General features: G+C 38.2%; 1 protein-coding gene across 4 annotated transcripts; it reads left to right on the forward strand.

Moving 5' to 3' along the window:
- The first annotated feature begins 106 nt into the window (after positions 1–106).
- On the forward strand, positions 107–21,215 carry CD274 (CD274 molecule). 4 transcript variants are annotated; one of them, XM_066257200.1, is made up of 8 exons: positions 107–172; positions 4,694–5,049; positions 5,929–5,994; positions 8,113–8,454; positions 12,931–13,215; positions 15,783–15,887; positions 17,364–17,417; positions 18,446–21,215. In XM_066257200.1, the coding sequence occupies exons 3-8, from the start codon at positions 5,943–5,945 to the stop codon at positions 18,466–18,468; spliced, it is 861 nt and encodes a 286-aa protein (XP_066113297.1). In that variant the 5' UTR covers positions 107–172; positions 4,694–5,049; positions 5,929–5,942; the 3' UTR covers positions 18,469–21,215. The 4 variants fall into 4 exon arrangements, with proteins under 4 accessions (XP_066113297.1, XP_066113298.1, XP_066113299.1 ...); XM_066257202.1 differs by lacking the exon at positions 4,694–5,049 and adding an exon at positions 7,578–7,644 and having other exon boundaries at positions 145–172; XM_066257201.1 differs by lacking the exon at positions 4,694–5,049 and having other exon boundaries at positions 120–172.
- Positions 21,216–22,243: the final 1,028 nt, after the last annotated feature.

Raw genomic sequence — 22,243 nt, forward strand, 5'->3', positions numbered from 1 at the left:
TTTAAAAAGCCTTCAGGGAGCTGTGGGTGGGGCTGAGCCAGGGTAGGGAAATAGCTGACACACGCGGAAGGTGGGCGGTGGGCGGGGACTTCCGAGGCTCTAAACTTGCCAAACTCTGCAGCCTCTACTCAGTCCCGGCGCAGCGTGAGGTCTCCTTGCCTACCGGCTACAGGTAGGGAGCTTCATCCTCTTCCCCCCCACCCCCCACCCCGCGAATGACCCACGGGCTATCGGCACTTTTAAAATGTATGGTCTATATAGACCCCTTTGAGATGGAGAGAGAAGGGAAAAGGGACGTTCCCCGGTTTGGAGAGGGCTCAGTAGAGTCAGTTACTTGTCAAGGTTAATAACAGGTAACACCACATTTGGCCTTTCGCTAGGGGGAATGTAGTTTCGCTTACTGTCAGTCTTGTAAGTATATGTTTCTGTAAGTTCATAAATATGGTCCTGAGGTCTGTAGGAAGGGAAATTTCTGGGCTGGAGGTTGGGGCACCTGGGTCCAGGTTCATCCTCAGCCACTGACTAGTAGTATGTTCTGGATAAGTTAGCACACCTGCAGCATCTCCTAAGGTCCTTTCCTGCTACAAGGCCCAGGATACTGGAACCTGAATTCTTTGTCCTATATCCTCTGGGGACTTAAAGGAGTCCTGAAGGAGAAAAAAAAAGGAGCCAAGGGGCGGGAGGGTGATGTTAAAATATTTCTTAGACATATTGACCTTGGCTTATGTCAGAGAAAAGTTTGGGTATGTTTTATAGTACAAGGGGGTACTTCAAGGACCAATGTTCCACCTTGTTTTTTGCACCTAAAATAAATATACAGATATACTGTGAATGATTTTCTATGAATTAAATAGCTTTCTAAATGTGATTTTTTTTTTTAAATGGCTGTATTCCATGGTTCTGGATAACCAAACAGAAATAATCCCCCATGTTGGGCATAAATATTATTTACAGTAACAGTGATTTACTATTTTAGCCATTCACTGACATTTTTACATATAACTCTGTGACACAGCTGATTATTTCCTTCAGGTAAACTCTTAGAAGCATAACTACTTCAAATCTGAATATTTTAAAAAGATCTTTTGATTAAACAGTGATAAAAGAAGACTTAACTTGGGGTGGTAAACACACAATATAATATACCAACAATGTATTATAGAACTGTGCACCTGAAACCTATATAATTTTATTAACCAAAGTCACCCAATAAATTCAATAATAAATAAATAAAATGAAATGAAAATTGCCTTCCAGAAAGATCATACCAGTTCACATTAACAGTTGCCAGCTGTTTTTAAGAACTATGTTACTCTGGAGAAAAAAATAGCTTTTTTTCACTGGAAGATGGTAGGCAGAGATTATGGGCAATTAGAATGTGGTCTGAAAGGAAACGTTAGAAATACTGTGGCGCCCTGGCCGGTTGGCTCAGCGGTAGAGCGTCGGCCTAGCATGCGGAGGACCCTGGTTCGATTCCCGGCCAGGGCACACAGGAGAAGCACCCATTTGCTTCTCCACCCCTCCGCCACGCTTTACTCTCTGTCTCTCTCTTCCCCTCCCACAGCCAAGGCTCCACTGGAGCAAAGATGGCCCGGGCGCTGGGGATGGCTCTGTGGCCTCTGCCTCAGGTGCTAGAGTGGCTCTGGTCGCAACATGGCAACGCCCAGAATGGGCAGAGCATCGCCCCCTGGTGGGCAGAGCCTCGCCCCTGGGGGGCGTGCCGGGTGGATCCCGGTCAGGCGCATGCGGGAGTCTGTTTGACTGTCTCTCCCTGTTTCCAGCTTCAAAAAAAAATGAAAAAGAAAGAAATACTGTGGGGAATTTGAAGCTATATCGGGGAAATGTACATCTGTGTCTCAGGTTCATGAAGGGAAGGAGTTTGGCCACGGGTTTTAGTTGAATTTAATAGTTTAGTAAAGATTTAACAGATCAACTTTTGATCTATTAATGGAGTGAGTTTTTTAGCTCACTTGGAGACACATTATCATATTCTAAGAACTTTTTTAAAATCAAGTCATAGTTCATACACATTGACTAAAAAATCAAAGAAAACTTTAAACTAACAGATGTCAACACACTCCATGCTCCTACTTTTGAGAGACAAAGCTTGAATTCTTTCCCTGTCTCTTTCTCCTATCCATTCTACCTCTGGGAGGTAGAGAAATAATATCAGATCCATAGTGTTATACAGGGTTCTCCCAGGGACAAACCTGCTTCCCCATCCTGAATGAACCATCACTTATTCCTAGTTCACGTTTCCTTAGTCTTTGAACATTTCAGTTCTTGTTTGGGAATTCAGATACACATTGGTAAAATTAATTGTAATCCCTGAGTGGATTTAATGTCTTTCTGATTAATTCAACAGTTCTTTGCTTAAAGTTAGAGTTATCTTAAGTTTTTTTCAGCCCAAGAAGTATATTTGTGTTTATGATAGCAGATTCGTATTTTTTATTTTATTTTAATGGGGTGACATAAATCAGGGTTCATATGTTCAGAGAAAACATCTCCAGGTTATTTTGACATTTGACTATGTTGCATACCCATATTTTATAATGGTGATATATCAACTCTGGCCCAAGGAAAGGACAGCTAGATAGCTGCCACCACGATGTCATTTCAACATTTGTGTTCTCAAGGTCTGACTGCCATCCCTACCCCCATCTGCAGTACAGCTGGTAAGGAGGGAAGTGAAAATTAAGCACCTCACACTCGTATGAGGATGATGCCTCATTTTATTTTGCCCTTTTTGTATATGATATGAACATGAAGGATCATATAGGCTATTAAGAAACCAGTAATGTAAATAGGCCAAGAAATGATCAGTTAATTCACAAAAGAACTAAAACAATCAACAAATACATGAAAAATTCAAGCTTTTGTCCTTTTTTATAAGATAATTTCTGCCCTTGCTGATTACTACTTGTGCTAATAATGGACAACTATTTTTCTCATGTTGTTCTTTTTTAATCAAATTAGAAAAATATTTTTAAAATAATACCCAATGCTGGATGAAGATACAATGTAACTGGTACCAGTTATCCACATGTATCAAGAACCAGGAAAATGTTCTTTCTTCATGATCAGTAATTTCACTTGGGGAAATATATCCTGAGGGTCTAGCGTGGGGCCTGGCACACAGTAGGCACTTAATAAATATTTGCCAAATACACAAATACTTTCAACATTTTAAAAATTGGAAACATACCTCTCAATAGAGGAACTAAACATTGTGGAACCATTAAAGAAGAATATCATGCAGTAAAATGAAAAATATTTATGTTATTATATTAAATGAAAAAATAGGTGTTACATATATGACAAGGTTATAATTTTTAAAAGATTCATAGAGGAATCCTGACCTGTGGTGGTGCAGTGGATAAAGCGTTGACCTAGAACGCTGAGGTTGCTGGTTCGAAACCCCAGGCTTGCCTTGTCAAGGTACATATGGGAGTTGGTGCTTCCTGCTTCTTCCCCCTTTCCTCCCCCCCCCTCTCTCTCTTTCTCTCTTTTCTCTCTCAAAATACAAATAAATAAAAAATTTAAAAATATAAGATTCATAGAGGGAAAAGACTGGAAGGAAAATACACGCTAAAATGCTCACAGGGTTGCAAGTTTTCTCAACATAGCACTATTGATGTTTTTGCAAGAATATGTCTTTACTATTGGGGGTTGTGGGATGTTTAGCATTGTAGGATGTTTAGCAGCATCCTTGGCCTCTACCCCTTACCCATTTTGACAACTAAAAACATTTCCAGGCATTACCTGGGTTAAAGTGATAGAATAGTGAGTGGGTGATTTATCCCTTCTTTTCTCATTTTGTGTAATGTGTTTATATTACTTTAATAATGAAGAAAAACATAAAAATAAACCATTTTTATTATTTTAACTCAATTCAGATGTTTGGGGTTCTGGGGTTCTTTTCATTATGCACACTGCCAAATACTCTGCAACTTGGCAAGGTGAAATGGTTTATTAAATTTTGGGGTTTTTTTTTTCTGAGAATATAAGTAAAACATATTCATTTATTTGAAAAACTGAAGAAATCATTCACAATCTTGTCTTTTTTTTTTTTCTTCTGTCCTTTCTTTTTTTAAAAAAACTATAGAGAGGTAAAAACCTATCTATCTTCCCTCTAATTTCTCTCCTAGAGATAATCACTGTCAACATCTAGATATGGCTTTTTCTGGACATCTATATTTAAATAAATACACTACACACAGACTTTTTTAAAGGTGGAATTCTGCTACATATATTGTTCAGCAACTTACTTTCTATGTCTGTGCACTATCAGTACCTGTACATATACTTACTTCTGCCCTTAATGGTATTGTGTATTATGACTAACCAAAATTTATTTGACCACTTAGGTTATCTAGGGTATTCCCAGTTTTGGTTTGATATTAGCAAAGTCATCCCTTTATTTATATTCTTATATGTATATGCTTTTGTTTTTGTAATATAGTATTTCTAAAAAAGGAACTGAAAGCTCATATGACATATACATTTAAATTTTTAATATAGACTACCAAATTGCCATCCAAAATAAGGTTACACAACTTCATATTCTCTCTTATCATTAAAGGGTGATTCATAGCCTCAAAAACACTATTAGGAATTTTTATAAATTTGGTTACACTAATAAGTTAAAATGGTATATCATGTCTTAATGTTATACTTTTTTTTTTTTTTTTAGAAAGAGAGACAGAGACAGACAGGAAGAGAGATGAGAAGCATCAACTCATAGTTGCGGCACTTTTTAGTTGTTTATTGATTGCATTCTCATACGTGCCTTGACCAGGGGCTCCAGCCAAGCCAGTGGCCCTTTGCTCAAACCAGCGACCTTGGACTTCAAGCCAGCAACTTTGGGCTCAAGCCAGAGACCATAGGGTTATATCTATGATCCCATGCTCAAGCCAGTGACCCCAAGCTCAAGCTAGTGAACCCGTGCTCAAGCTGGCGACCTTGGGATTCTGAACCTGCGTTAGTGCCCCAGGTTGACATTCTATCCACTGCACCACCACCTGGTCAGGCTATATATTTTTTTAATTGGTGAGATTGTTTAAATGTCATTTGATTTCTTACTCTTTGAACCATATGTTAGAATCTTTTGTTAATTTTTCTATTGGGTTATGGGTAGTTTTCTTATTGGTTTTTAGGAGCTATGTATATACCAGGGGTCCCCAAACTTTTTACATAGGGGGCCAGTTCTCTGTCCCTCAGACCGTTGGAGGGCTGGAGTATAAAAAAACTATGAACAAATCCCTATGCACACTGCACATATCTTATTTTTAAATAAAAAAATGAAACAGGAACAAATACAATATTTAAAATAAAGAACAAGTAAATTTAAATCAACAAACTGACCAGTATTTCAATGAGAACTATGCTCCTCTCACTGACCACCAATAAAACAGGTGCCCCTTCCAGAAGTGCGGTTGGGGCCGGATAAATGGCCTCAGGGAGCCGCATGTGGCCCGCGGGCCCTAGTTTGGGGACCCCTGGTATATACGGTATTAGCATTGAGAGGTGGGATGATATGGAAGTCATATTCTCCTGGCTTTGATATTTTGCATAGGGCAAGTTTGTTTTTCTAGATAAGTTTTACTACAGAAAAAAAATAAAATAATTGAGTATCTGGTGCAATATTTTTTTTGCTTCTTTTGAGTGCACATTATAAGTTTTTTGCAAAGCTTGTAATTAAATATTAATTGTTTAGTATGGTAGCTTTTTTTTCAAATTTGGCTTTAAATGACTTTAAATATTAAATGACAGTATTGAATTTCTAATCTCCTGCTGCATTTTTTGTCTTACAAGTCATTGTCTAGTTATCAGAAGACTATTTCAATTAGAACTGCCAGATTCCATAATGTCTGGATATTTAATTGTTGAGTAAAGCATTTTGTGTGTGTGTGTGTTTTCCATAATTAGGTCATTTCAGAAACATGAGGATACTTAGTTGTTTTACACTCATTGCCTACTGTCATTTGTTGAAAGGTAAGACACAAGATCCTTTTATTTGTTCACTACTTTAAATATGTTAACCATAAGTTAAAAATGAAAATAATTTTACCTTGACCAGTGGCTAAGTGGACAGAGCCTCTGCCCAGCAAATGGATGTCTTGGGTTTGATTCCTGGTCAGGGCACACAGGAGAAGCGACCCTCTGCTTCTCCCCCTTCCCTCCCTCTCTTCCTTCACTCCCTCTTCCCCTTATTCCTCTCCCCCTTTACTCTTACTCCCCTTTCACTCCTCCCCCTTCACTCCCTCTTTCTCTCCTGCAGCCAGTGGTTTGATTGGTTCAAACATGGCCCTGGGCACTGAGGATAGCTCCCTTGGAGTGTGATAGCCTCAGGCACTAAAAATAGCTTAGTACTCGAGTATCAGCCCTAGATGGGGTTGCTGGGCGAATCCCATTCAGGGTGCATGCAGAAGTCTGCCTATTTCCCCTCCTCTCACCTAAAAAAATAAATAATAATTTTAAATGAATTAATTTTTAATAACAAGGACATTTTGTTTTTCCATCCTTATTTCATAAACATATTTCATAAACTCATATCATTAGACAAAGATTTAGGCAATTATACACCAACCAAAAGAAACTAAATTAACTCATTATCCATTCTATATTATCCATTTCTCAGGTATGGTTACTGAAAATATCTGAGGAAATACCCTGTGATGTTTGTTTGTTTTAAACAAGAGAAGGATCATTTTGTCTACCTGCTCTATGGCCTGCTTTTCCTGAAGAGTATATTTTAAGGAAGAATTATGGAAAGTGTCAGGGTAACAACAGTACTGTCATCATTCTAAGATCCTCCCTAAATCTCCATACCCATAGCCAGATAAGTGATTAAGAGTTTAGGGCAATAAAGAAGAGAGGACTGCAGTCATGTACTTCATAAAAACATTTTGGTCAATGATGGACTGTATATACCATGGTGGTCCCTTAAGGTTATAATGGAGCTAAAAAATTCTTATTACCTAGTGACATTGTAGCCATCATAGCTTCATAACACATTACTCATGTGTTTGTGGTGATGCTGGTGTAAACAAACTTACAGTATTGCCAGTTATATAAAAATGTAACATATACAATATGTCAGTACATAATACTTAATACAGTGGTACCTTGAGATACGAATTTAATTTGTTCTATAACCAAGCTCGTAAGTCAGTCAACTCGTATATCAAACTGCCAATACTGGACCTGTGTGCTAATGCTCCAACTAGTAGCAGCTTTCCAAATCACGACTTGTATCTTGGAATTTCACTCGGATCTTGAACAAAAATATGACTGAGTCGCAGCTCGTATTTTAAAAAATTCGTATGTTGGTCTGTTCATATCTCAAAGTACCACTGTACTAATAATAAATGACTATGTTTCTGGTTTATGTATTTGCTATGCTATATTTTTTCATTGTTATCTTTGAGTGTACTCTTTCTACTTATAAAAATGTTTGTTTCTAAACATTACGCAGTGTTAGACCAACAGCATCCCCATACATCTTGTTTGTGAGATGAGAAATGATTGCATCATTTTCTTTCATGCTTGATTTCATCTCATGTTGTTTTGTACAGTAACATATCATAAAGGACTTATAGCATAGGAGCAACAGGCTATATCATATAGCCTAGCTACGTATATGTAAGTATACTCTATGATGTTTGCACAACAGCAGAATCACCTAACAATGCATTGTTCAGAATGTAGTCTTCATTGTTAAACAGCATGTGACCATATTGGAATCTATCATTCAGACTAAGCAGAAGGCAAATAAGTGTCCAATCAAAGTACTTTCTGGGGATGTTCACATAAAACAAAATCTTAAGGTTTTAAGTACCCCATTACTATATTTCTACAGAAATATATGTTTATGAACTTTGGGACAGCAATTTGTTTAGCTAACTTTATTATTTTAACTCAGGGATGAACTGTAGCAATCCCAAAATGTGTTTCAAATCCACCAGGTAAAATGTGTATTTCAGGGAAGTAAGTACTTAAACATAATTATCACATAAGTGACTAGGTAAAGTATTTGTAAACTGTGTACTCATTCTGTAAATTCTTTGAGAAATTTTTCACATTCTGAAAATTGGTTATCTTTCTTTTCAGCATTTACTATCACAGTCACCAAGGACTGGTACGTGGTAGAGTATGGCAGCAATGTGACAATGGAATGCAAATTCCCAGTAGCAGAAGAGTTAGACCTGCTTGCATTAGTTGTCTACTGGCAAATGGAGGACAAGAAAGTTATCCAATTTGTAAATGGGAAAGAAAACCTGAAGGCTCAACACAGTAGCTATAGCCAGAGGGCTCATCTGTTAAAAGACCAGCTCTTGTTTGGAAAGGCTGCACTTCAGATCACAGATGTGAAATTGCAGGATGCAGGGGTTTACTGCTGCTTGATCAGCTATGGTGGTGCCGACTACAAGCGGATTACTTTGAAAGTCTATGGTAAGAATTCTTATAGGTAAAGAGGCCCAACTTTATTAAAATTAAAATCATATCCCAGTGTTGAGAAATTTTCATTCTTGGAAATCCACTCTTATTCTCCTCAGAAGCAATCTGTTCATTCATTCATTCATTCATTCATTCACTCACACACTCAACCAATGAGCATTTCTTAAACACCTTCTTTTGGACAGTCCCTAGAGATCCAGAGCCAACATGACAGAAGCCTGTTCCACAGTATGTTTAGTTTTTCTAAAAATAAATTCTTAGTCTTTACTTTGTTATTATTATGAAAGTAATATACATACTTGCAAATAATTCAGATACTATGAAAGGGAATAAAATAAGTTACAAAAGTGTCCCTCCTCCCTTTACTACCATCTTCTATAGCACACAAAGATAACCAGGTAACCACTACTTGTGTGTTCCTCCAGGAATTGTTTTTTATTCAACTACTATTTTTATTTTATTAGGTCTGCTGGCATTTTCCTTCCTTTGGACCTCTCTATATCAAACTCAAACAAATATATTAAAACAAATCTCACTTTAAGGTTTACATTAAAAAAAAGTCTTGAAGTCGATTTATGAAGGGGAAATATAATTACATCAAGTATAGAGGACATTATTCTTCCTTAGAGATAATACTATAAACTATGCTCACTGAGAATTCATCTTGAAAATCTATACCAATATTATCTTGAAGTATTAAAGAGGAACCATGAGTGACAAATTCCAGGGTACTGACCCACAGATATGTCATAAGATCACCTGGGTTCAAAGTTTGGGGTGGCTGCTAGCTAAGTAAAGGAAAACACCTTAGCTTACCACCTCTGCTTTCACTGCTAAGATTCTTAGAATTGAGAGCTGAAAGGACCCCTGGCAAGAGAAGCTAATCCAAACTCACAAAGAACAGAAATTCCCCCAAAAGGCCTTCTGCTGGCATTCTTCCCACAATGACACCCTATCATTTGGCTCTCCCTTCCATAGCCTATTGAAATTACTTTCTGGTATTGAGCTGAAATCTGCCCTCTTTACTTATAGTTTTGGAATTATCCACCTGATTTTTTTTCAAGATTTTATTTATTGATTTTAGAGAAAGAAGAAGGGGTGGGTGGGGCCCAACCTTGCCTTGACTGGGCAAGCTCAAGGTTACAAACTGGAGACCTCAGCATTCCAGGTCAATGCTTTAACCACTGTGCCACCACAGGTCATGCCGTTTTCACCTTTTAATATGTGATTAGAATTAAATCAATATCCTTTGGTCTTTTCTTTCCTGGGATAACTACCATCTGAAGATCAGTAAGTAGAAAAATGTTTGAATTTATCATAAAGGGATAACTGATCATTATAAACTCAAAATCAAAATTATAGAAGAATTAGAAATGTATCTATTTTATGGTGCATTACTGGGTCTCTGATTCTGGCTGAATTAATGTTACTTTTTTCAAGAAAATATAACCTTTGCCTGGTGGTGGCACAGTGGATATAGCACGTCAACCTGGGATGCTGAGGACCCAGTTTCAAAACCCCGTGGGCTCATCTGGCTTAAGTGCAGGCTCATCCCGGCTTGAGCATGGGCTCACAGCTTGAGCACCGGGTCACTGGCTTGGACATGGGATCATAGACATGAAGCCCACGGTCACTTGAGTCCAAGGCTTGACTGGAGCCCCTCATCAAGGCATATATGAGAAGCAATCAATGAACAACTAAAGTGCCACAACTATGAATTGATGCTCATCTCTGTTTCTTCCTGTCTGTCTGTCTGTCTGTTGGTCTCTCTCTCTCTCTCTCTCTCTCTCTCAAAAAAAGAAAAAGAAAAGAAGGTGTCACTTGTGTTGTAAAGTAAATTTAATTTTAATTATATTTTACCATATACTTCTCCAGAACAGTGATATTTATGAAAACAGAATAGTATAATTTCATGTTGGGATTTTCAACTTTTCTTCAGTCCATCACTGAAGAATATCAAGCACTTACTTTGTTTTAATGCATGGAAGAGATTATCAAGACTTAACCCAGGGGTCTCAAACTCGACTCAGCATGTGGGCCACAGAGCAAGATCACAGCCATTAGGCGGGCCGCACTAGGTCTACAAAAGGCAACTGTTACACAACACTTTTCTCACTGCAGTTGAAAACAGTCTGCGGGCCACACAATATTGTTCGGTGGGCCGCGAGTTTGAGACCCCTGACTTAACCCTATAAACAGCCAGCACTGCTGGATCTGGGTTGGGCAGGAACAGCATAAGTCTGGCAGTCAGGTAGAAGGATGTGTAGAGTGTAAGTTTCTGCTGCCAGAAAAGGTCTCTCATTAGCCTGCAGGGAGTATGCAGAGTAGGAACGCTGTCCTTGTAGTGAGGAAGGGTGTTCTTCCAGGTCACGTGGGCTCTGTAATGTTCCTTGTGGATCTGCAATTGCCTTTTCTATGGTTCAACACAATAGGAAATCTCTGTTTCTGATGATTTTTCCACGGAGGGGTCCCTAATGGAGTAATGCAGATGACTAACATCTGGTTTGTTTGACTAGTCTATTTTGTATTATAAATTGCTAAATTAGCATCCTACTCCCCATCCATCTTGTTGTCATACAGTGGTCTTGGGGTTGAATTGAGCTGTGCTGAGAGCAAGCCAGTCACCAAGTTTTAATTGAGGCAATGTCACCAATAGAAGTTTAGTGTCCATGTCGCATGAACACTTCAAGGAAGTAGAGCTCCTGAGTCATCTCCACATGCAAATGATTTCACAGTAACACTATCAGGCTTTTCTTCCCATCACTGCAAATGTGGTAATACAGCTTCCCCACAGGGAGTTTACTCACCATGGGATTTTAGAGGTGAAGAATTTCAAAACTGAAGTTTGAAAGAGTTAGTTTTGAATTAACTCAATTATTATTATCACTTTGGATGTGGGTCTCATTACACCTTTCATGTTTTTTAGTTTAAATACCAGACTTTCAGGCATCTGATTTTTAATGGAAAATGTTGTTTTTCCTTCCTTCATCATTGAATATGATAGCAGGCAAGATGAAGTGCCCTTTTATACTTTTAAGACCATAAGTGGGATTGGACAACTAAAAGAATAAATATTGCATAGTTAACCTGATAAAACTTATTCCTGTGGACCAAGGGTTAACTGCTATCATTCCCTATCAACCCCATCTCTCCCCCAAATTTACCAACCAGCCCTTTTAAAATTTTCTCTATAGCATGTATTCCCCATATAATGTATCTTGTAATATATATCATGTAAGTGAATCTATTTTGTTTATTGTCTCTCTCCTCCTTCTAGAATATATACTCAACAAAGGCAGAGATTTTGATCTGTTTTATTCATTGCTGTCTATAAGACTTCACATACAAGAGTAGTGGTTTCACTAAAGTATTAGGAGTGAATCAAGGATTATAACAACAGAAGAATAACATGTTAACATACTTGTAATGTATAAACATGAACTAAAATCTGAGGTGATATAAATGCACTAAATAATAGTCAGTACACTGAGTAACTTAATCCTAAAAGGATCGTTAACCAATTATCTAAAATTTAAACTTTCCTCCTTGCATATGATTTATTTAAATGATTTATTAAAATGACCAGCATAAACAGAGCTTTAAAAATAAGTATTATAATGTGGCATTCTGGATGAGATCCTAGAACCAAAAAAAAAAGGACATCAGGGAAAAACTAGTGAAATGGAACCAAGTGTGAAGTTTAGTTAATAATAATGCAATAATATTGATTCCTTAGTTACAAGAAATGTATCATGGTGAAGTAAGATGTTAGCAATGGGGAAACTGGGTAAAAGGTATGCAGGAAGGAACTCTGTCCTATCTTTGCAACGTTTCTGACAATCTAAAACTATTTAAAATATGTATATATATTTAGACTTGAAAAAAGTTTTATCCAGGAACATGTATCAATTTTTACATCATACTATATTCATACCTAATTTCTGATCATTGACCTAAAGTTGAAAAAGTGAGTGACACACCAGAATCAGGTTTTTTGTTTATCCAGTTGTTTAAGAAACAGTGCTGGCCAGCTGGAGAGATTCATGTTTATGAAGACAGCATTATAACAGCAAAAACAAAATATCCAGGAATAAATTTAGGAAGAAATTTGCCCTATGTAAAAACTATAAAACTTTACTGAGAAACATATGAAGACTTGAGTAAGTGGACAGACATATGTTTAGAGATGTCAGTTCTTTATACATTAATCTGTATATTTACTTTGAGCTCAATAAAAATAGCAATATAATATTTATAGCAAGATAGTTAGTTGTTCCTTGGCCGGACTGTGAATGGAAGAGTTGAGGCAGAACCAACAGGGGTTCCCCACTGCTGATACATCTGAACATTAAACTTATTTTTATGAGAACCAGCCTGGACTTTATATGCTTTCTAATGTGGACAACACCAAGCCACACATGTAGTTCTGTGCTAAGTGTAAGCCTTGACTTCTTTTTGCTCATGACCTAGCCCCATACCGCAAAATCAACCAAAGAATTTCTGTGGATCCAGCCACTTCTGAACATGAACTAACATGTCAGGCTGAGGGTTACCCTGAGGCTGAAGTCATGTGGACAAGCGGTGACCATCAAGTCTTGAATGGCAAAACCACCATCACCAGTTCCAGGAGGGAGGAGAAACTTTACAATGTGACCAGCACGATTAGAATCAACACAACAGCTAATGAAATTTTCTACTGCACTTTTTGGAGATCAGGTCTTGAGGAAAACAGTACAGCTGAATTGGTCATCCCAGGTAATATTCTGAATGTTTCAATTAAAATGTGCCCAGTGCTGTCCCCAGCACCAAGCATGATGCCTGCTCATGCTCGTCCTAGGCATTCATTGTTAAATGAATTGCAGTATACAGGGAAGGGCAAAAGTAAGTTTACAGTTGTTCATGTGGAAAATAATAAAATATTAATAATACAAGAATAAACTGTTTCACATACAACTGTAAATCTACTTCTGCCATACCCTATATTTACAAAACACATCCTGCTTCCTCACCTCCATCATCTATATCCTCATCCATCCATTCATATTGCTATTTAGTAAAGATTCAAGAAATATTTATTGAATATGGCCTATGTGTCAGGCACTGGAAACTCATAGAAGAATAAGGCAGTTTCTATTCTTCAGGAAACATAAGAAAACAAGCAGTCATCTATGCTGGACATGTTCTTGTGGCTGGGAAACCTGGGGGACCCCAGAGGAATCCTCAACTCAGACCATGTTTCAGGAATCCAAGTCTGAGCACACTGGACAACTCCTTTCTTCCCAGGGTTTCTATGGCAAGAAGCAAGTGGAATGTACTTTCCTATTTTATTCCAAGTAGGAGAGGTCCTTCCTCCCCATCTGCCTCCTCCAAGGCAGTCTATGACATTCCAACTCAAGTTGCTGTGCTTAGCGTGTAGGACATAAGGCTGTGTGTCCCTGGGCAAGTTACTCAATTTCTGTATGCTTCACTTTCCCTATGTGATTATAACTGCTGGGCAAAATAATTATAGGAATAAGTGAGCTACAGTGCATGACAATGATTCAGGCTCTTGCCTGCTCAGATGCAGCTATTTTTTTTTCTCCCTACCTTATAAAAGTAGGTAAAGTAGGTAAGGCAGGAAACAGTCTAGTGAAGGCTCAGACCTTTAGAAAAAGTGAGGTGGGTGAGCATGATGTTAATGTAAAACCAGCAGGCTTCTCACTGCCCTATTCCCCACTAAATGTTAACAGTAAAGCTTGAGAGATTTCAAAGAAAACAACTAAAATGGGTAGAAAATTCAAGAGGGTCCTATGAAAAAAAAGGGGGGGGGGAAATTAGATAATGAAAGAGAAGCTCTTACTGATCTAGGAGTCACTTTGGTAGGAGCTGCAGCTGTTTTGTGGCAGCTTACTTATGGGATGGCCTAGGATACTCACCTAACTGCTTGGAATCTGTTTCCTCACTTGTAACCTGGGGGTTTTTCTTCTAATTCCTGCCATACCTAATTCAACTTATTTTAAGACTCAAATAAAATGGGTATAACAGGCTTTATAGACTGTAAGCTACTGAGTGAAGGCTAACTGCTGTTGTGTCCTTAAAACCTGAACTAGAGCCTGACCAGGCAGTGACACAGCGGATAAAGCGTTGGCTTGGGATGCTGAGGACCCAGGTTCGAAACTCCAAGGTTGCCAGCTTGAATGCAGGCTCACCAGCTTGAGCACGGAATCGCTGGCTTGAGTGTGGAATCATAGACGAGACCCTCATGGTTGCTGGCTTGAAGCTCAAAGTCACTGGCTTGACTGAAGCCCCCCCCCCCCCGTCAAGGCACATATGAGAAAGCAATCAATGAACAATAAAGATGCTGCAACGAGAAATTGAGGCTTCTCATCTCTTTCCCTTTTTGTCTGTCCCTTTCTTTCTTTCTAAAAAGTAAAGAGAGAAAGAGAGAGAGAGAGAAAGCAAAGAAAGAAAGAAAGAAAGAAAAAAAGAAAAAGAAAGGGAAAGGAAAGAAATAAAGAAAAAAAGAAAGAAAGAAAGAAAGAAAAAAAAAAGAAAGAAAGAAAGAAAGAAAGAAAGAAAGAAAAAGAAAGAAAGAAAGAAAGAAAAAAGGAAAAAGAAGAAAAGTAAAGAAAGGAAAAGAAAAAGAGAAAAGAAACTGAGCTAGATAGAGATCATGACTAATGGTGTGCGGTTAGCAGTCTCTGAGCAATGTGTTTCATGAGGCCCCTTTTCCTTACTGCACGGGGACCACAGACAGAGAGATTGAGAGATTGGTGAGAGGTACCAATAATGAGATATCCCGAGATCCAGACTGTGGAGAAAGAAAAGATAACAAACGTTAGTTCCTCATCGTGACCACAGACATAAGGAGGAAGGCATTCTTTGGCAGTGCTAGTTGGCCTTCCTATTCTGTCTTGGCTATGAACAGTGCTGTTAACTTCTGTACTAAAGAATGCAGGAGAAAGTGAAATAACTAAAGCTATCATTTAGTATTGAGCAGCCACTCCCGGTGGTACTGTGGTAAGCACTTTGCAAACATGAGCCTCACAAAAGTATTATCGTTTCCATTTCGTAGGCTGTTAGTACTTGTCAGAGATGGCAAAGTTAGTGAGAGGCAGCTATATTTAACCCCAGATCCATCTGTCTAAGCCTGGGCTTCTTTCACTTTTCCATACTGCCCTCACTTTCATACTGGAGGTGTCTCACCATTCCAGGCACTCGCTGGCCAAGAACTTTTGATTTAATAAAATTCACCTAAAGCTAACTTCAATTAATTTCAAAGATGATTATTCTTTTGACTCCTTCCCACCAAAATTTTATCTTTATTTTGTTTTGTTTTTCAGAACCAGTTCCGGTTCCAGAAAATCAGAGGACTCACTTGGCAATTATGGGAGCCATCCTATTGTTACTTGCAGTCCTGGCAACCGTCTTCTGTCTAAAAAGAGATGGTATTTCCTTTATTACAAGGGTCTCCACGGGGGATTTGGGGAAATGTCTGGGGGTGCTATTGTTGTCACAGCGGTACTTAGTAGACAGAGCTAAGGACACTAATCTGCTTTAATGAGCAAGGCAGTCCCACATACAGGAAACAGACCTGCCTAAAATGCTGGTGGTGTGGTGCCCCACCAGGAAACACTGGCGTGTGAAATGCTACCTTTTTGTCAGCCTTTTCTTTCAGGAACAACTGTCAATTATGCAAAGTAGATTTTAGCTGTGCCACCATGTGAACCTGTGTATCGCCTCTTCCTCTAGTTCTGCTCATTTTGTTCTTGAGCAGCAGCACCTGCCCTGGAGGGCAACCATAGTGGCGTATCTGAGGGAGTGACAGTGGATCGTGACTGCAGGGAAACTGGCTTGCCTTGGCAAGGCGGCACAGACATTCCGCTGTTTAATAGCAGCTACATAGAAGCTGATCAGGGTTGCTGAGTGAAGAGCCATGTGCACAGGAGTGAGGGTTTGGAGAATGGGAGTGTTGAAGAAGACCAGCATCATACAGTTTCTTTCTATTATGCAAATAATCACAGAGAAGTGAAAATACCTGTTGGTCTTGGTTGGAATTTTAGTCTTGCATTTGCTGCACTGTTATATTGAGCTGGTTTATGGGTACTCTAAGTTATAAAAGTGGCTCCTTCTGTAGAGCTGTGATACTTTTACCATAGTGTATTGTGCATGATATCAGGCTGAAGGTGTTATGTAACTTTCTAAATAATTTGCATATGTTTATCACTCTGCTTACCTATGGTAAAAACTAGAATGCAAGAAAATGAGTCTATTCCAATAATTTCTTCCCATTTTAAGAAGACTCAGTGAAAACCTTTCTCCAATACTTTGAGAAGTATATCAAAGGATCCAATGACGGTTTGCATAGAGTTATCTGATGTCAAATGGGGAAGTAGAAAATGGAAGGGAATTCCTGAAATTGTTGAGAAATTCCCCACAACCCTTTAATAGGATGGGTGGATCTGGGAAAGCAGTGTAATTGAAGGAGTGGATATTGCTGATTCTAAAGACTAATAATGCTTAACAGAATGGGGATACCAGACTATAAGGATCACGTTTTACTGAGAGGAAGATCCTGAGATGGAGTTGATTTGTCCAAGGAAGTGACTGTTACCAACCTGCATTTTGAATATTTTGCTGTGGAAAATAATTAGTTGACATTAGAAATGGTTAGAAAACCAATGCATCTCTGAGGGAAGGATGGAAAATAAAAGTATATACTTCTAAAGAAAATCTAGGGCCAAAAGCATGTACCCTAAACTGTTGAATTAACCTTTGGGGTTGAGACCTGTGGAATAAGGAAGTCTACCAGAGTTCTTAGGGGGTTAGGAATGTTTCATAGGAACCTGTAATTTAAGCTTGAGTAACTGTGTGGGGTGTAGAATTGTGTTTTGTGGAAATAAAAATGATTCTTTTTTTTCAAGTGAGAATGATGGATGTGGAAAAATATGGAGACATGAATTCAAAGAAACAAAATGGTAAGGATATTAGCAAGGGTTGAGAAGTTGAAGGAAAAGGAAATAAAAAGCTAAAGTTATGACAAGGGGAAATCTGTCAACCATAATCCCTCTTCTTTTTAAAGAATGCACCTGTTGAAACTGCTGGCTTTTTTTCCCCTCACAACTCTAAGAACTCCTCTCCTCCCAGTCTGAGAAGATGTAGGGGTGGCCCTGGAGGGTAGAGAATGATGAGAGGGGTGTGTGTGTGTGTGTGTGTGTGTGTTGGGGGTGGGGTATGCTGGGAGGCTTGAGCTGGGGAGGCAGCAGTTTCTCTCTGCAGGATTTCTATTATTCAGCATCGTAATTGATAGATTGATAGAAGCTGTGTGTCAGGAACTGTGTTGACTGCTTCATGTGAGGTACTTTGTTTAATTCCCTCCCAATCCTCAAGCCAAGGAGATAAATATATATGAGGATTATACCCATTTCATAGTAGAGAATACAGAGCCAAGAAGATAATGTAAATTGCCCCAAAACACACTGCTGCTAAGAGACAAAAATCAAGCTTTGAGGCCCAGATGGACCATAGAAGCTTACTCTTACCCTATCTGTTGAATTCCAGTTTGCTACAAATGTCTACTTCTATAAAAAGTATGAAAGACCTCACCTAGCTGATTAAACTAAGAAGAAATTTATATTAAGGTTTTCAATTCTCTTTAATGTAGTTAGAAACCAAACTTCACAAGAAGCCCAACTTTAAAGTAGTCTAATTAGCTTGGACAAGCTCAGGCAGGTTTCATTACATGGTTTCAAAGCACTCTTGTGTTGTAAAGCTAATTTGTGAATGCTATTGTGGTCATCCTAGGGTGACCAACCATCCCAGTTTGCCCAAGTTTAAGGGGTTTTTTAGGACATGAGACTCTTGGTTTTAAAATCAGGACAGTCCTGGGCAAACTGGGATAGTTGGTCACCCTATATTGAGTAAAGATATCTAGGCAAAAATATCATCTTGCAAATGTATTATATCATCTAGCAAATATAAAATGTTTCTCATTATTACACTCCAGATACACAGTTTGAGGAGACATAATTCAGCATTGAAACTTCGGATCTTAAAGCAGGGATTCTTGGCCTGTGGATTGAGATTGTCAGGGCTGAGCATGATCAGAGGTATGCACGGGGCCGCTGGACTGCGGGCAGTATGGGACTTAGACGGCTCAAGGACTGAAAATGAAAGCTGGAAAAGAAGAGGAGGACAAGGAACGGTGGAGTCAGGGAGCATAGCACCTGGACATCTCAAAATGACTGGGAGACTCATGAGTGCATATGCAAGGGAGAAAGGACACTTCTGGATGATGAGCCCTCATGCAAATTGTCCATCGCTCATCCTAGGAAAACGAGTTGTAATTCCCTGATTTAATGGTCAGATTCTACAGAAGTGCCCTTTGCCTTCACTCACTGTCTTGATTTGTCTCCTGCATGAGAATCCCAGTGTTGCAACAGTGTTTAAGTATGAGTTATTTCTATTTATTTTGAGTCTGTGAGGTCTTGACATGTGAGCGTGTTTGTGAATGATTTCTTTTGAAGATATATTGCTGTAGAAGTTAAAATTTTGTCACCAAACTAAACTTACTGCTTAATTACTTGTATATGTCCAGTAAAATAGTATTTGTAAGGTGCTTTTATCCTCTATCATTATTGATACATAGGAGGCATATAGAAAAACCATTGGTTTGTATAGGATATTATCTTATTTAACTCATTGATACTTTCAGTGACTTGAATAATCTAATACTCAGACCTCAAGGTAAGATGCATTTCCATAGTATTTGTTACATTTAAATATTTTCATTTATAGATTTCAGAGAGAGGAGAAGGGAGAGAGAGAGAGAGAGAGACAGACAGACAGACAGAAACATTGGTCTGATTCTATATGTGCCCTGACCAGGGATCAAACCGGCAATCTTTGCATATTGGGACAATGCTCTAACCAACCAAACTATCCTGGCAGGGCAGTATCTGTTACATTTAAATATCACCTTTACAGCTATGTGGTATTTTACCTACAAATTTTATTTAATCACTATAACAACTGTGTCCTGGAAAACTCAATCTTTACCCATTTTACAGTTGAGAAAGTGGTAAATAACAGACCTCAGATTTCCAGGACTGTCACCCACTGTCCTTATAGAATACTGTGTTTACTTTAAGAAATGTATTCATTTAACAAACATTTAGGAAATACCCTTGCATATCAATCACTGTGCCAGGCAGTGAGTCTACAGATGGGACCAAGACAAAGTACCCCCTAAAGGAACTCATAGCATAATGAGGAGATTGATAAGAAAATTTGTTACTACATTTTAGTGCAGTGTCATAAGGTGTTGGAGGAGAATAAGAGTGTGAGGGAGCAAGTCTAAAAATGCTGCCAATGGTGGGGGGATACTCTGGGTAACAGTCAATGTGTCCTGAACAGTTGAAAATACTTCAACATTTTAATAAGCAAAGCACTGTTTGTTTATGAGACGATGTTAATATTTTTAAAAACTGTAGAAAATAACACCTTGAATTTCTTTTTTATCATTATATTTATCCCTGATTTGTCTGCCTTTGCCATGCAAGTTAATGCTTATTTGTATGTCTTGCATTATTTAACAGCTTTTTTATTTATTTAAATGTGCTGTGTGTTGAATGTATACCTTTCCATGATTCAAATTCAGAAAGTCCACCATTAGGAGACATTAAAAAGTCTCTATTCCATCCTTGTAGTCATCCAGTTTCCCTTTCTAGAAGTAGCCACCCTTGCCTTTTGTTTATTATTCTTCTGAAGATGTTCTATGAATGTATGTGGAAATATATATACTATATAAAGTATATAGTTTTCTTCCTCTTTTTTATGTAAGTGGTAACACATTATGTGCCTGCTGTGCACTTTGCTATTTTTATTTAGTATATTATTTCTTATGTAGCAGTTGGAACAAATTTGAAGTTCCCAGAAGTCAGGCCCTATGTCTTATTAGTTTCTAGATCATCTTTTCTATAGCCTCTTAGTATCTTTCATAAGATAGCACATGTTAATATGTACTATATCTACATTTAGACAACCAGCATGCATTGAGTACTTGCTTTGTTACTGAGTTTGGATTTGGCTTATTTTGTCTTTTTCAAAATGGGACCTGTGGGTTCTAGAGTATACTGGATCATCTTTGTCCTAACGGGTGACTTTATTACTAATTCTGTGTGACAAAATCATGTCTGGAACTTCTGTTTTTCCTATTTTCTCTTGAGTATAAACTTAGCTTTGAGGTTGCACTTGCAAAAATTACATGTTCTTTTTGGAAATTCCAGTAGATACCTTAGAGTCTCACCTGTGCCAGTAAAGGCCCATGAACTGCGCTTCAACCCTGTTCTCATCACTACACAGGCCTTTTTACATGTTGCTTTCCAAAGGGCTGAGATTCAGATGCCCTCTCAGGTGCTCCCAGAGTATTTCTTTCCTCCTAACCATTTACTTGGATTGATGACCAGGAAATCGTTCTTTGCTTTTCCACATGTCAAGGCTGAAGAAACAGACTGTCCAACAGAATGTCTTTTGCTATCTATTTATATATGTTCATTTATACAGTATCTCTTGTTTGTGTGAAGTACAAGCAAGGATCTTTGCTGAGTAAGACATACAGACTATTCCTAACTCTTCATGCCCTTTCATTATGTTGGATTTGTAAAGCACTTTATCCTTTTATCTTGTATTTCATTGTAAACAACATAGGCAGAGATATCTAATTCTGCACTTGATGGTCACTCTGTACACCTGCATTAACTTAATAAAATATTCTTATTTATTTTGTTTCCAGTGAACCAGTATGACTATTTTCTTATTTTCCACACATTTCATGAAAACACTCCCAGTTTAACATCCCAGTAGAGACAGTTGCTTGAAAGATCTGCAGCCACCTTCTTAGTTCCTTTTTTTCTTTTTTCATAGCTTCTATGTTTACACAGCATACTCTTGAGTCCTGTATAATGCAAAATACCAAAGAATTATTTTTAAAAGACTATATTGAAAAATTTTATTCTCCCTCACTCAATAGTTTCTTATAGGACAATACTAAAAATAGAGCAAAAAACGTGTCATCCAAATTAAAGATCTGAGGGAGACAGGGTAAAAGAGAAGGAGTGGTCAAAAGAACTACAGGGTAACAAAGGGGCTTTCCTTTATGAGAGGACTCTTCTCGGATCAGTAAACATGGATATGTAAGCCAACGCACATGAAGCTGGATGTGTATCAATCTGCAGTTTCTGAAAAGGAAGTGAGAAACCTAGAATGAAGCCAAGTTGAGGATTGAGGCCTGGTACAGTGTGGCACCATAAGATTTATAGTTTTAAAACAAATTGATAGCATGTCATTCAAGGAAGTATGAAACTTTTATTGTATCATCTAGCTTAATTAGTTCTCAAGTTTACTTTAAATAGACTTTTGATAATTTCTCTGAATCAGATACTCTTAAACGGCATCAAAAGAATTTCTAGGAATATATGTTAGATTCTACATGCTGTTTCTTTTAAGAGTATCAGTCAGTATCTTTGTAGAAATTATGTTGGTCTGATATTTATGTCAGGTGCTAGGCAACCAAAGCAATAAAAATGAGTGCTGGGCCTGACAGTGGTGGTGCAGTGGATAGAACATTGACCTGGAAGACTGAGGTCGCTGGCTTAGCTCAAGGTCACTGGCTTGAGCAAGGAATCACAGCTCGGCTGGAGCCCTGGGTCAAGGCATGTATGAGAAGCAATCAAAAAGAACAACTAAAGTGCTACAACTATGAATTTATGCTTCTATCTCTCTCCCTTCCCCCTCTTTTTCTCTC

Source organism: Saccopteryx bilineata, chromosome 2, assembly GCF_036850765.1.
Source record: "Saccopteryx bilineata isolate mSacBil1 chromosome 2, mSacBil1_pri_phased_curated, whole genome shotgun sequence".
Taxonomy (NCBI): domain Eukaryota; kingdom Metazoa; phylum Chordata; class Mammalia; order Chiroptera; family Emballonuridae; genus Saccopteryx; species Saccopteryx bilineata.